At 50.7% G+C, this 13,169-nt stretch overlaps 1 protein-coding gene across 1 annotated transcript; it reads right to left on the reverse strand.

The window, feature by feature from the left end:
* Positions 1 to 11,177: 11,177 nt before the first annotated feature.
* RPS29 (ribosomal protein S29) lies at positions 11,178 to 11,753 on the reverse strand. The gene is made up of 3 exons (XM_053980442.1): positions 11,616 to 11,753; positions 11,377 to 11,476; positions 11,178 to 11,297 (listed from the first exon to the last, which is right to left on the reverse strand). The coding sequence occupies exons 1-3, from the start codon at positions 11,675 to 11,677 to the stop codon at positions 11,289 to 11,291; spliced, it is 171 nt and encodes a 56-aa protein (XP_053836417.1). The 5' UTR covers positions 11,678 to 11,753; the 3' UTR covers positions 11,178 to 11,288.
* Positions 11,754 to 13,169: the final 1,416 nt, after the last annotated feature.

Raw genomic sequence — 13,169 nt, forward strand, 5'->3', positions numbered from 1 at the left:
TTTTTTGTTTACGTAAATATAAGAAAAATAAACTGTATTATGAAAACCAATTTAGAAGTTTTGCCTTCGAAATTCCTCACAGTCGCCCTTCACCCTTGGCTGCACAGGAATGTCCTTTAAAGGTCTCTGTCCCCTGCTCAGCCAGCTGTCCCCTCCTGTGCAGAGCCACAAGGTCCCCCCCGAGCCTCCTTTCCTCCAGGCTGAGCCCCTTTCCCAGCTCCCTCAGCCTCTCCCCACGTTTTCCATATGGAAAATATGGATTCCATAAGGAAAGAAGTGGAGATTTGTATAAAAACCTCCTGGAATTCTGGCACCGTGCCGAGTGCAGGCCATGGGAGGTGGGTTTGGCCTCGCTGCTCCCAGGGACACCCAGAGATGTCCTGACAACCCAGCTGGGGCTCCACTCACAGCTTGGACTCGATGATCCTGGAGTCTTTTCCACCAAAAACTGTTCTGTGACCTCACCCAGGTGGGTTATTCCTGCTCCCTGCTCGGCCTTTGTGGGGAGTTCTCCCTCAGAACGACAATTCCTGCAGGAATGAGGAATGAGGTGAGGCAGCACAGCTCAGTCCAGGCTGAAAAGCCAGACTTGTGCCCCAACCCATCATTTTTTCATGTTTTTTTACAGAAAGGGTGATAAAGTTCTGGAATGTTCTGCCCGGGGAGGTGGTGCAGTCACCATCCCTGGGTGTGTGTAACAAAGCCTGGATGTGGCACTGGCTGCCAGGGTTCAGTTGAGGGGCTGGGGCTGGGTTGGACTCGATGATCTCGAAGGTCTCTTCCAGCCCAGTGATCCTGTGAATTCTGTGAATTTTCCAGAGCTGCAGTTCCCAATCCAAGCCCAGCTGACCTTTGGCAGGGCAGGATTGCATCTGCAGCTCCAGAAATGTCACTGCTGCTCCTCACGCCGTGTTCCCATCCATTGTAAACGCAGGCGAACCCGGTGGGAAGAAATGCTGATGTCTGCCTCCAGCTCAGGAGGCTGAATGATTTCTTTATTATAACTATGCTATAACACATTAATATACTATTTAAAGGAGATACTAAAACTACAAACCTGCTTTTTTTACTTACTATATTTAACTCACTCACAACTTGAGATATTCTCTTCAGAGTGCAGCCACAGGTGGGCTGGATTGGCCACCAGCCCCAAACAATCCTCACCAGAACCCAACCAAGCAATCACCCCAGGTAAACAATTCTCCAAACACATTCCACATGGGAAAAACAAGGAGCAGGAATAGAAATTGTTTTCTCTTTCTTCTCTCTGTGCTCCTCTATGAAAAATCATGAGAGAGAGAGAGAGAGAGAGAGAGAGAAATGTGCTGCCACACCCATCCATCACTCCCACAGATCCTGGGGACCACGGGAGCACAGCCCCTCCAAGTGATCCCAGTTACTCCTCATTATTCCCCTTGTTCTGCTTCCCCACCCAGCCCCTCACTCCATGCCGTCCTTTCCCTGTCCCTGCTTTAGGCCTGGAATTAATTAGGCAGGACCCAGCCCAGTGGCTCGGAGAGCGGCTTAGAGCAGCTTTAATTTTGATTAATATCTCCTCCCGCCTTTAAAACCATCTAGGCACGACTCCCTGCCCAGCCAGGCTTGTTAAAATCATAAATCAATCCATTCCCCTCCCTCCAGACGCTCCAAGACCTTTCCAGTTGCAGCCATCCAGCTCCTGCTGCCACGGACTTTTATTTACTGGGTTTGCTCTGCCTCTGCAGAAAGGAAAATCCACTCATCAAAGCCCAGAAAAAAAACTGGAATTTGTATTTATTTTAAAGGAATTCAAGTTACCTGGTGAGGGCAGGACACTTTGGACAGCTCTATCCAGGCTGGGAGCAAAAAAAGTCACCCCAGGATTCGTTTCCTGAGATTTAGCCCATCCTTGGAATGTGCCTGGGAGGAAAAACACACACCTGGACATGTGCTCACCTATTTATCTGATAAAAGTTCCTTCAGCTTTAATCACCAGCCAGTTCAAGTCCTCAAAATCCCATTTCAGAGCCCCAAACCAGCCCCTTTTATCCCTTCCAGATGCTCAGAGCCCTTCCCATCCCAACCCCAGCCCATCCACTCAGCCCTGGGGGAGAAAAACCCCCAGGAAATTACGGTTCTTTTGATATTTTTGGTCTTTTATTCCCTTTTCTGGCACTCAAGGAACAGATCTGGGGTTTGGACCTCACAGTAGAAGCCAGGCTGGGGTTTGGGGAAAGGGGGAATCCCAGTCTGGCCACACTGCAGGAGCTCTGTGGGGCTTTGGGACCTGCAGTGCCCCCAAAAGGAGAGGGGGACACCCTTTTAGGGCAGAAATCCCCACGTGGGAGAGTCCCACCATCTCTCTGAAGTCTGTTTGGAAAGCTGGCACTGGCAGGGATGAGCTAAACCCGCTGCTCTGTAATCAGAGATTCAAGGGCTGGTTGTCAGTTCTTCACTCCTCACCCCAAAACCTGAGTTTCCAGCCAAACTTTGATCAGTTCTCAGACAGAAAATGGAATTTTTTTGTGTGTTTTGTGTGGATATTCACACTCTGAGCAGGCCCTTAGGGAAGGGAGGCATCACTCCATCCTTTTCACCACCCTTCCCACTATTTTTGTCCCAGTATTTTTGGGACAACCCATCTGCAAACAAAACTGATCCCTTAAAACGCTTTTCCCCCTCAGCTGCAAAGAGGTAAATTGGAAATTTATAAATGTTCAATTTCAAAGGCACACCAGGGCTGGCGTGGGGACAGCAGGGAGTGTGGCCAAGCTCTGGGACAGAATGGAATCAGGGAATTCCAGGCTGGCTGGGGCTGGAAGGGATTTTAAATCCCTTTAAATCCCATTTCACCCCGGCCCTGCCATGGCAGGGACACTTCCCCTGCCCCAAGCTGGCCTTGGACACTTTTGGGGATGAGGAACAGCAGTGCCAACCCCTCCCCATTCCAACCACTCAAATCCAACCCAAACAACCCCAAAAATCCAGAAATCTCCCACACCCACCCCAAATCCACCACGAGCTCTGTGAGTGATGCACAGCCAGCCCTGATAAGATTTCCCTGAGAACACCCAGACTTGTGGGCCCCACTTGATCCCACAAATCTTTTTGAGCCCAAATTCCAGCAGGGGAGAACGGAGCTGGGCGTGGGTTTTGTGCCAAGCCCGGGAATCACAGCAGTTTTTCAGCTCCTGGGAGCACTCTGGTGCTCCAGACACGGAGCCATAAACTCGGGACAGAATTCCAGAGAATTTCTTTTCTGGGGTTTGGATGGTGTTTACCAGCCCCAAAGCTGTGATGAATGGTGCCTGCACACACTCTCTAAAATATTCTCTGTGTTCTCAGAGCTCAAAATAAAAAAAAAAAAAAAAAAAAACAGTTAAACCAAATAAAAAAAAAAAAAAAACCTTTCCCCTCACCAAAAAAAAAAAAAAAAAAAAAAAAAAAAAAAAAAACCCACATACACATTAAAAAAAAAAAAAAAAAAAAAAAAAAAAGACAAAAGAAGAAAAAAATAAAAGAAAAAAAGTAGTCCCGAGCAAAGCTAAGCCCCAGGCAGGGCTGGCTCTGGGGTTTTGCCTGCTTTTCCCATTTTTTCATGCGAGTGAAGGAGAAGCAAAATGCAATTAAGCCATCAGAGGGCTCTGCAGGCGTGGGAGGATGCCAGGTGCTTGGTTAGGGAGGGATTTCTGCAGCACAGGTGAGATCCCAGCTGAAATCCTCCCGTTTTCCAATGAAATCCCAGCTCTGCAGAGCCACCAGAGGAGGAGGATGGAGAGGAGCAAGGAGATGGTGCTGGATAAGCAAAACCCCCTCTGCAAAGCAGGAAGCTTTAAGCAGAGGCAGGATTCCAGCTTTTATGGGATGAAATCCAAGAAATCCCAGGTTTTGGCATGGATTTCTCCTCACAGAGCTCACCTACAAACCCCTCGTGCTGAGGGAAGCATCCCACCAGTGGGTCTGGAGCTGGGTTGATTCACCAGCACAAGCAGGAGCTGCCAGGAGAACAAAAAGGGCCCTCATTCCCAGAATTTTTAATTTTAAGAGGCTGAGAAGCCTCTTCCAATCTCATGCCAGAAGAAAATGACACATATCCCAAATTCCGACTTTATAATTCGATTTATTCCTTTAGCACAGTCCTTTGCTAAACTTTCCCCATCCCAGTGCTGGAAAAATCCAGAGGGAGCAGCTCAGCAGGGCTGTGGGATGAAGCTGGAGCTGCTCCGAGGGAGAGGAGGGGCAGCTTCGGCCTCTCCAGAGATGCCAGATCCCAACAGGAGGGGACAGCCGGGAGAATTCGGGCTCTGCTCCCAGGGAACAGGGACAGGAGCAGAGGGAACTGTGGCAACACATTCTTCTCTCTCTCAGGGGTTTTTCATAGAGGAGCACAGAGGGAAGAAAGAGAAAACAATTTCTATTTCTGCTCCTTGTTTTCCCCATGTGGAATGTGCTTGGAGAATTGTTTACCTGGGGTGATTGCTGGGTTGGATTCTGGTGAGGATTGTTTGAGCTGATGGCCAATCCAATCCAATCCAATCCAATCCAATCCAATCCAATCCAATCCAACCCACCTGTGGCTGCACTCTCAGAGAGGGTCACAAGTTGGGAGTGAGTTAGAGATGGGAGTTAGAAAAGCAGGTTTGTAGTTTTAGTATCTCCTTTAAATAGGAAATTAATGTATTATAGTGATTTATTAAAGAAATATGGATATTGATCTAGTACTGATGTCCAGCTGTGACAGACAAAAACTCTCTTAACAGTTTAAAGTTAGAAATGTATGTTCATTGCGGCGCCGGGCAGCGTGCGGGACAGCTCCCAAATGCACACTGCGCCTTTCCAATGATTACAGAGTCCTTTTATCCACACCAGAATTGAATACCCAAAATACAAATACATATTCATCATTTTGGTCCATCCCATTCCTCACTTCCTATGCTAATCATTCCAAAAGCCATTAAGCATGCAGAGTTTGTTCCTTGAAATGGGCCGGTGGTCCCTTCCATGGGGAGGGGTCCCAAAATGAGGAAGTAAATGAAGTCTTCCTCATTCTGACCTTTCTGCCTTTTCAATGCAAATATGACAAATGAACCTTGGTAGAACTCCCATTCCTTGTCTTCAATTGGTTTCAGAACAGAGGAGGCCCACAACTGTCTCATGTTCCTAAAAGCTGTTTGTCAGTTTCTATATTCCTTGTTATAAACCCAGCTAATTAAACATTGTGTTGACAAGCAATCAATTATTAACTACTAACTCTTAACTTCATCAAGGCCTACTTATTTACTTTAATTAACTCTAGTAAGGCTTATCTCTAACTAAAATCTTAGCTCCTCTAAAATCTCTAAATCTCTTAAAATTTATGTTTCAATGGCATAGTTATAATAAAGAAATCATTCAGCCTTCTGAACTGGAGTCAGCATTTCTTCCCACCAAGTTCTCCTGCATTTACAATAGGGAACAGCCTCAGGCTGGCCCAGGGGAGGCTCAGGGTGGATTTTGGGAACATTTATCCCTGGAAAGGTTTGTCCAGCCCTGGCACAGCTGCCCAGGGCAGGGGGGAGTCCCCAGCTGAGGCAGAGTCCAACCATGCCCAGCAGTGCCAAGGCCATCCCTGCTCCGTGTCCCCAAGTGCCACATCCACAGGGACTTAAATCCCTCCAGGAATGGGGACTCCAGCACTGCCTGGTCATCCCAGAATGGGTTGGGTTGGAAGGGATCCTAAATCCCACCCCATTCCACCCCTGCCATGGCAGGGACGCCTCCCACTGCCCCAGGCTGCTCCAGCCTGGCCTTGGGCACTGCCAGGGATCCAGGGGCAGCCAGAGCTGCTCTGGCAATTCCAGCCCAACTCCTCTCCACCCTCCCAGCCAGGAATTCCTTCCCAGTATCTCACTTAAACCAACTCTCTCTGAGATTTAAGGTATAAATACACAGAGGCTCAAGCTGGAATGATAATTCCACCATTATCCATTGCTGATGCCTGGAAAATCACGGAAATCCTGCGAAAGGGGGAGACACCAGTTTGATTTTTAAGTTTGTTTAAAGCAGTTTCACCACTAAACAAGTAAACATTTATAACTGAATAAATACTTTTTCACTTTAGTCAAGGAGCATTCACTGGCTGTTGGCATAAATATTCAGTTATGGAAATGATTGGATGGAAATAGATTTTTCCATGCCATAAATAAACATTGTCTGCAAGGAACACACTCCCAACAAGAGGCGTGAATTAGAGCCACTGGTGCCTCATGCCAGCCCTTGGGAATGTTTTATTTAGAAGCACTTCAGCTCACCACACAGCCTGATCCCATCTGCCTGGATTTTCCTGGGTGTTTATCCCACCAGATTGTTAAAAACTTGCAGCAGAATCATGGAACCATTGATTTGGACAAAATCTTTGGGATCATCCAGTCCCAGCTGTGCCTGATCCCCACCTTGTCCCCAGCTCAGAGCTCTGAGTGCCACCTCCAGGAATTCCTGGGACACCTCCAGGGATGGGCACTCCAAACCTCCCTGGGCAGTTCCAAGGTATGAGCGCCCTTTCCATGGGGAAATTTTTCCTGGAAAATTCTCCTGCTCAGCAGATGCCACACCCTGTGCCTGGGGGCTCACCCAGCGCTGGCATGGGGAAAGTTTAGCAGAGGACAGGAAAATCCAATTAAAAAGTGGGAATTGGGGATAATGTGAGCATCACTGCAGTTCCAGAGAGGTGCTGGGAATTAGCAGGGAGAAATCCATGGGATTTCCCCAAATCCACGGCAGTTGCCCAAGTCTCTGGTGCTGGATGCAGGAGCAACACTTCCCTCGAGCTCAGCACAGCTTTTGGCCCCACAAAGTGACGCCCAAATGTCCCCAAGTGAGTTTGACTCTCCTAAAATGAATTTATGGATAAAAGCCCTCAGGTCAGGAATATTTGTGGTCCCAGCGAGGATGAGGAGAGCTCAGCAGGGGCTGGTGAAGAAGCAGGAGAAAATCGGGGATAAGGTGAGCAGGGATAAAGAGTACCTGTCTGGTTTGGGTGGGATTTTAAACTTTTTGCCCAAAATGACAGCATGTGCAGAAAGGAAAGGAAAAAGGGGAAAGGAAAAGGGGAAAGGAAAAGGGGAAAGGAAAAGGGGAAAGGAAAAGGGGAAAGGAAAAGGGGAAAGGAAAAGGGGAAAGGAAAAGGGGAAAGGAAAAGGGGAAAGGAAAAGGGGAAAGGAAAAGGGGAAAGGAAAAGGGGAAAGGAAAAGGAGAAAGGAAAAGGAGAAAGGAAAAGGAGAAAGGAAAAGGAGAAAGGAAAAGGAGAAAGGAAAAGGAGAAAGGAAAAGGAGAAAGGAAAAGGAGAAGGGAAAAGGAGAAAGGAAAAGGAGAAGGGAAAAGGAGAAAGGAAAAGGAGAAGGGAAAAGGAGAAAGGAAAAGGAGAAGGGAAAAGGAGAAAGGAAAAGGAGAAGGGAAAAGGAGAAAGGAAAAGGAGAAGGGAAAAGGAGAAAGGAAAAGGAGAAGGGAAAAGGAGAAAGGAAAAGGAGAAAGGAAAAGGAGAAAGGAAAAGGAGAAGGGAAAAGGAGAAGGGAAAAGGAGAAAGGAAAAGGAGAAAGGAAAAGGAGAAAGGAAAAAGAAAAGGAAAAAGAAAAGGAAAGGAAGCAACTGGAATTTTGCTTCCAGTGTTACACAGACTCAAGAGGGAGCGAGGAGAGCTCGGCTCTGCCCCAGTCCTGCTGTCCAGGAGCAAGGATACAAAATACTGGGATTTTTCAGACGAAAGCAAGGACAGGGAATCCACAGGACAAATTCCTGCACGCCCCAGCTGCTGGAGGGAGGCTGGGACTCACGGACACAGCACGGAGAAGGAATCGCAGGCTGACGGTGCCATCTAGCTGCTGCTCCTGGAGCGGGAATGCTGCGCTGGCCCGGCACTGGGAGCCATTCCCTGGGTCCTGTCCCTCCATCCCTTGTCCCCAGTCCCCGTCCAGCTCTCCTGGAGCCCCTTCAGGCCCTGCAAGGGGGCTCTGAGCTCTCCCTGGAACATTCCCAGCTCTCACAGCCTGGCTCCAGCCCTCGCTCTCCCGTTTCCTTCAGGACAGGACTCATGGTGAGAGCACACCTCGAGTGCTGTGCCCAGCTCTGGCCCCTCACTTTGGGACAGACCTTGGGACGCTCGAGCACATCCAGAGGGGGCTTTGGGAACACAAACCCGAGGCTGGAGAGGGGCTGGGAACACAAACCCGAGGCTGGGAACACAAACCCGAGGCTGGAGAGGGGCTGGGAACACAAACCCTGCGAGGAATGGCTGAGGGAGCTGGGGGTGCTCAGCCTGGAGAAAAGGAGGCTCAGGGGTGAGCTCAGCACTCTGCACAGCTCCTGAAAGGTGCCTGTGCTCAGCTGGGGCTGGGCTCTTTCTCCAGGAACTGACAGAACCAGAGCACACAGCCTCGAGCTGCACCAAGGGAAATTCAGGTTGGATATCAGGATAAAGTTTTTTTACAGAAAGAGTGCTAAAGCTCTGGAATGTTCTGCCCGGGGAGGTGGTGCAGTCCCCATCCCTGGGTGTGTTTAACAAAGCCTGGATGTGGCACTGGCTGCCAGGGTTGAGTTGAGGTGTCAGGGAACGGGTTGGACTCAATGATCTTCAAAATCTCTTCCAACCTTGTGATTCTGTGAGTTTTCCCTGCTGTTCCTTTATCACCGAGGTACTTTAGAAGCATTTTTGTCACCTGTGATGGCCCTGGCCACATTTAATTCCCTCAGCGCTTTATCCTTCCCAATTCCTGCGTGCTTGGATAAATTCCCTGTATCCTCTCAGGCTGCCTGGCCCCGCTCCCACCCTTTGGAGGTTTCCTTCCTTTCCATGGTTGGGTTTGTCCCTTTCCCCCAGAGTGGCTCTGGAATGCTGGACAGCCCTAAAATCAGCATCACCCCAAGCATCACCTGCAGCCTCCAAACCACCCCAGGTGGAGCTGGATCCCTGCAGGAATTGGGGAATGTCACACTGGGAGGATCAGTCTCACAGCTGGGGAAGGGAATTCCTGATCCAGGAGATCGGGATCCACCTGGGAGAAGGAGAAGAGCCCCAAGATCACCCCCAGGCTGGTCCCATAAACCCAGGAGGATCCCCAGCAGGGATGGGACTGCTTTCCTACAGAGCACTCCCAGCTTTTCCAGCCTCGGGATGAGCTCAGAAGCCAAAGTTTTCCCCAAAACGTCTGAAATTCCTCCCAGAGCCTGTGACAAGCACGGATTTTATCTGGTGCATAATCCAATGCAATTTAGTGGGGTTTCAGCACTGCAAATCCCCTAAAAACGCAGTTCCAGCAGTTGGAAGCTCCTCTCTCCCAAAGCATCACTATCTTTTCCTTGGCTCCGAGCAGGACATTTTATTTCCCCTACAGGAAACCATTTATTAGTTGTTTATTATTAATGCAGAGTCCTTGAAGTGGATTTTGATGTCACCTGTTCTTCAGGGGAATCAGCAGCTCTTTATAAATCACTTTGCATCCAAGTTAAGTTCCAGCTTCACATCCATGAACCTCCAGAGAGTGGAGCCACCAGAAACAAAATGCAATTTCCACACTGAGCTCAGGAAATTCAAGGTTTTGGCACCTCATCTCCGTTGTATATTGGGCAATAAATACCCGGCTGAGGCAGCAATGAGGTAAAAGGGAATCACAGCTTGTCCTACACCACTTTCTCCCCAGGCTTAAAAGATGGGAGCAACAAAACAAGGAAAAGGCACTTTTGTAATTTTACAAAATTAGGTGCCAACAGAGGTATTTGAATGTTTGCAAGGTAATTTAAACAACGTATTTTAGCTTTGGTTTCAATAGGGATTTGCATTGCAATTACCATCCCCAACTACTTTTTAAATTTTTGTTTTCCATGAGGAAAAAAAAATGTTCTGGCAGAGATTTGGGGCACAGATCCTCAGGGCAGCAGAGGGAAAATTATCCCAAATCCCTTTTGCCATCAGGAAGGAGCTTTGCTCAGGAAAAAAGGGACAAATAGCCACAACTCCTGGCTTGAACAGCTCTTAGAATCCAAAACATCCCAATCCTGCTGCCATTTCCAAGGCTCTCAGTGGTACCCGGCATGGGAGCATCCTCCTGTGTCCAACGTGTTGGGAAAAACATGGATTTCCCATTGGGAAATTTCCCATTTCCCACTGGGAAGTGCCTCAAGCACCTCTGAGGGACAGCAGGGGGAAGGTGGACACAGCAGTGGGAGCTGCACAGACCCTCCCAGCACCTTGTGCATCCTCACTGATCTTGTGTTTCACACAGCAGTTAAAACCCCCCCTAGAAATTCAGTATTTTGGTTCAAAAGGCAGTGAGGGTTTTCAGAACCACACTGAAGCCAAACAAACACATCCCACAGGATTCCCCTCCCTGTGTACATCAAAAAAACTGGGGGGGGGGAAGCCCAAAATCACCACCAGAGCAACTGAAATTTTAAATTTTTTAGCGTAGAAACTTCACACTGAGGAGTTTTCTGTAAGAACCAGGATTTAACCATTTCTGACTCAAAATGAGAGGCCCAACCTCCTGGTGAGGAAAGCCAACCCCTCCCCAGGGCTCCCTGATGATGCCAAATCCTCATCCCTGTGCCACACAGGGAAGGAGCTGTCCCTGACCATCCAGTGCCCCGTGTCCCTGCCCAGGCCAGGGGACTGGAATGGGCTGGGCCTCACGGGCCCTTCCAGCCCAAACCACTCCAAATCCTGTGACATTCCCACAGCCCTTCAGCTTTGGCCATGGGCACGCCTGGGTTTGCTCCCATTCCCTCCTCACCACCTCATCTCATTGATATCACAGCCAGAGGGACGTAACAAAGGCTCCTGGGCATTCCCAAAGGATCTGCAGAGCACTCAGCTGGGAGGGAGCAGCATTTGGGACCCCAGGTGTGAGCAGAGCATTTACCTGTGGCCAGTCCCCTCACAGCAGTGGCACTGAAGAGCAGAAGAGCATCCACCAGACACTTGGATTGCCCTTTAAAGGAAACCTAATTCCAGACCTCTGGCACACTTAAGTGTCTTTAACTGACTCGCTTCAGAGCAGCTCTGGCTGCCCCTGGCCAGGCTGGCCAGGGCTTGGAGCAGCACGAGGTATTGGAAGTTTGGGAAGCCGAGCACAGCAGGGCAGCCCCCACACTCCGGGCGCAGCCCCGCACAGAGGAGACCCCCCAGAGCCGCTAAAACCTGCACAGAAGGGAAACACGCACGGATCAGCTGGGTTAGGAGACCATTTATTAGGTAAGGCTGAGCCGAGACGCTGCGGATGTGTCAGGGAGGCTCTGGGACGCCCCGGGAGCTCCTGGCTGTCGCCTCATCCTCCCGGCGCTCAGTCCAGCTGCAAGAGAGCGAGAGACACGAGGGGAGTCAGCGGGAACCGGCACCCCCGAGCCCCCTCCCGCAGCCGCGGGGCTCACCTTGATGAAGCCGATGTCCTTGGCGTACTGGCGGAAGCACTGCCGGCACATGTTGAGCCCGTACTTGCGGATGAGGCCGTGGCGGTTGGAGCACACGCGGCTGTGAGGGGAACAGAGAGAGGCGCGTGAGGGCGGGGAATGGCGCCGGGGAGGAGGTGTCTGAATGTGAGGGGAAGGGGAGCGAGGCAGGGCGGTGAGACGGCAGCCACGACCCGGGGAGAGCAAGGGGCAGCACTGACCAAGAGCGGGAGCCCTGCCCGAACTTCCTGGGGTGGCTCCAGTAGAGCTGCTGGTGGCCCATGGCTGCGCGGTGCCGAGAGAAAGATGGCGGCGGCCGCCTGCCCTTATACCCCCTCACGGCGCCTCCCGGCGTGCGCCGCGCGACGCGCCCGTGACGTCACCACCGCGGGGTGGGGGGCGTCCCCGCTTTCCTCCCCACCTCTCTCTCCGTGACGTCACGCGGCGGGGCGGGGCCGCTGCGCCCGCCCCCGTGACGTCAGCGCTGCAGTAGCTCGTAGCGCCGGCGGAGCGGGCTGCGAGCGCCGGGCGCGGTGGCGCGCGCCTGTAGTCCCAGCTGCCGGGGAGGCTGAGCCCGACGGATCGCTTGAGCCCAGGAGTTCTGGGCTGCCGTGCGCTGTGCCGAGCGGGCGTCCAAGCTAAGGCCGCCATCAATATGGTGACCCGCGGGGAGCCGCGGGACACCAGGTTGACTAAGGAGGGGTGAACCGGCCCAGGTCGGAGACGGAGCAGGTCAAAGCTCCCGTGGCGGTCAGTAGCGGGATCGCGCCTGTGAATAGCCACGCCAGCGTAGCCTGGGCAATACAGAGACACGCGGGCTCCCCTTTTGCCACCGACACCCACCCCCGAACCCCAAACGCTTCCTTTTCACCCCAAAATACACACGCAAACACCGCCTCCTACTGGCGCTCCTCGCAAACAACCCCGCAACGCTCCATTACAACACTCCCTCACACAACCAAATCTCAAACGCTAATCGCGCCCTTAATTAATCCAAATGCACCAACACTCAGCAAACCTCCCCGAGTTTGGGTTTTTTTTTCCTCCCAATGCCGCTTCATGTGCTCAAAGCCGCCTCACGGCGCCGACACCAAGCCTGACCTAAGCCTTCCTGTCTCTTACCGAGCATCAGCTGCTGCTGTCGCACCCACCTGCCCTCGGCTCCTCTGTGTCCCCTCACCTCCCGTGTCCCCTCACCTCCTCTGTGTCCCCTCACCTCCTCTGTGTCCCCTCACACGCCACCATCCCTTCACCTCCTCCATGTCCCCTCCCTCACACCCTGCTGTCCCCTCCATGTCCTTACACAGAATTCTCGGGCCTTTCCTCTGCTCCCTCTTGCTCCTCCTCGCACCATTCTCCCCTCTAACCCCTCTTTTCAACGCCAACATGTCACCATGTCTCTTGTGCTTTACTTGATGTTTGTGAAAAACGCCAATCACCTGGTTTTTAAAGTTTTTAAAGTTTAATAATAATAAAATGGTTCTAAAAATAGTAATACAATTAGAGGAATAAAAACTTAGAGTTAGGACAATTACAAGACAATAAAAAGCAAAGAGTTACGGACGTCCGGATGCTCTCGGGCACTTAAGCCACGACAAGCATGCCTTGTGAACAAAGGAATAACCCTTAATAGCAATAGCCTGTTACATATACAAAACACTTCATGATTATGCATATATTTTATTTAAAACAAGAAATTCGTCTGGTACTTCTCAAAAAGTTTCTGTTAATTCCCAGGCGCCTTTGAGTCTCAGACAGGCTTGAAGAAGTTCCTT

The sequence above is a fragment of the Vidua macroura genome, chromosome 6 (genome assembly GCF_024509145.1).
Source record: "Vidua macroura isolate BioBank_ID:100142 chromosome 6, ASM2450914v1, whole genome shotgun sequence".
NCBI lineage: Eukaryota > Metazoa > Chordata > Aves > Passeriformes > Viduidae > Vidua > Vidua macroura.

Coding starts and splice junctions, on each gene's coding strand:
- RPS29 (XM_053980442.1), bottom strand. CDS start 11,677: ATGGGCCACCAGCAGCTCTACTGGAGCCACCCCAGGAAGTTCGGGCAG. Junction 11,477..11,615: donor GGGCAGGGCTCCCGCTCTTG/GTCAGTGCTGCC, acceptor TTCCCCTCACAG/CCGCGTGTGCTCCAACCGCC.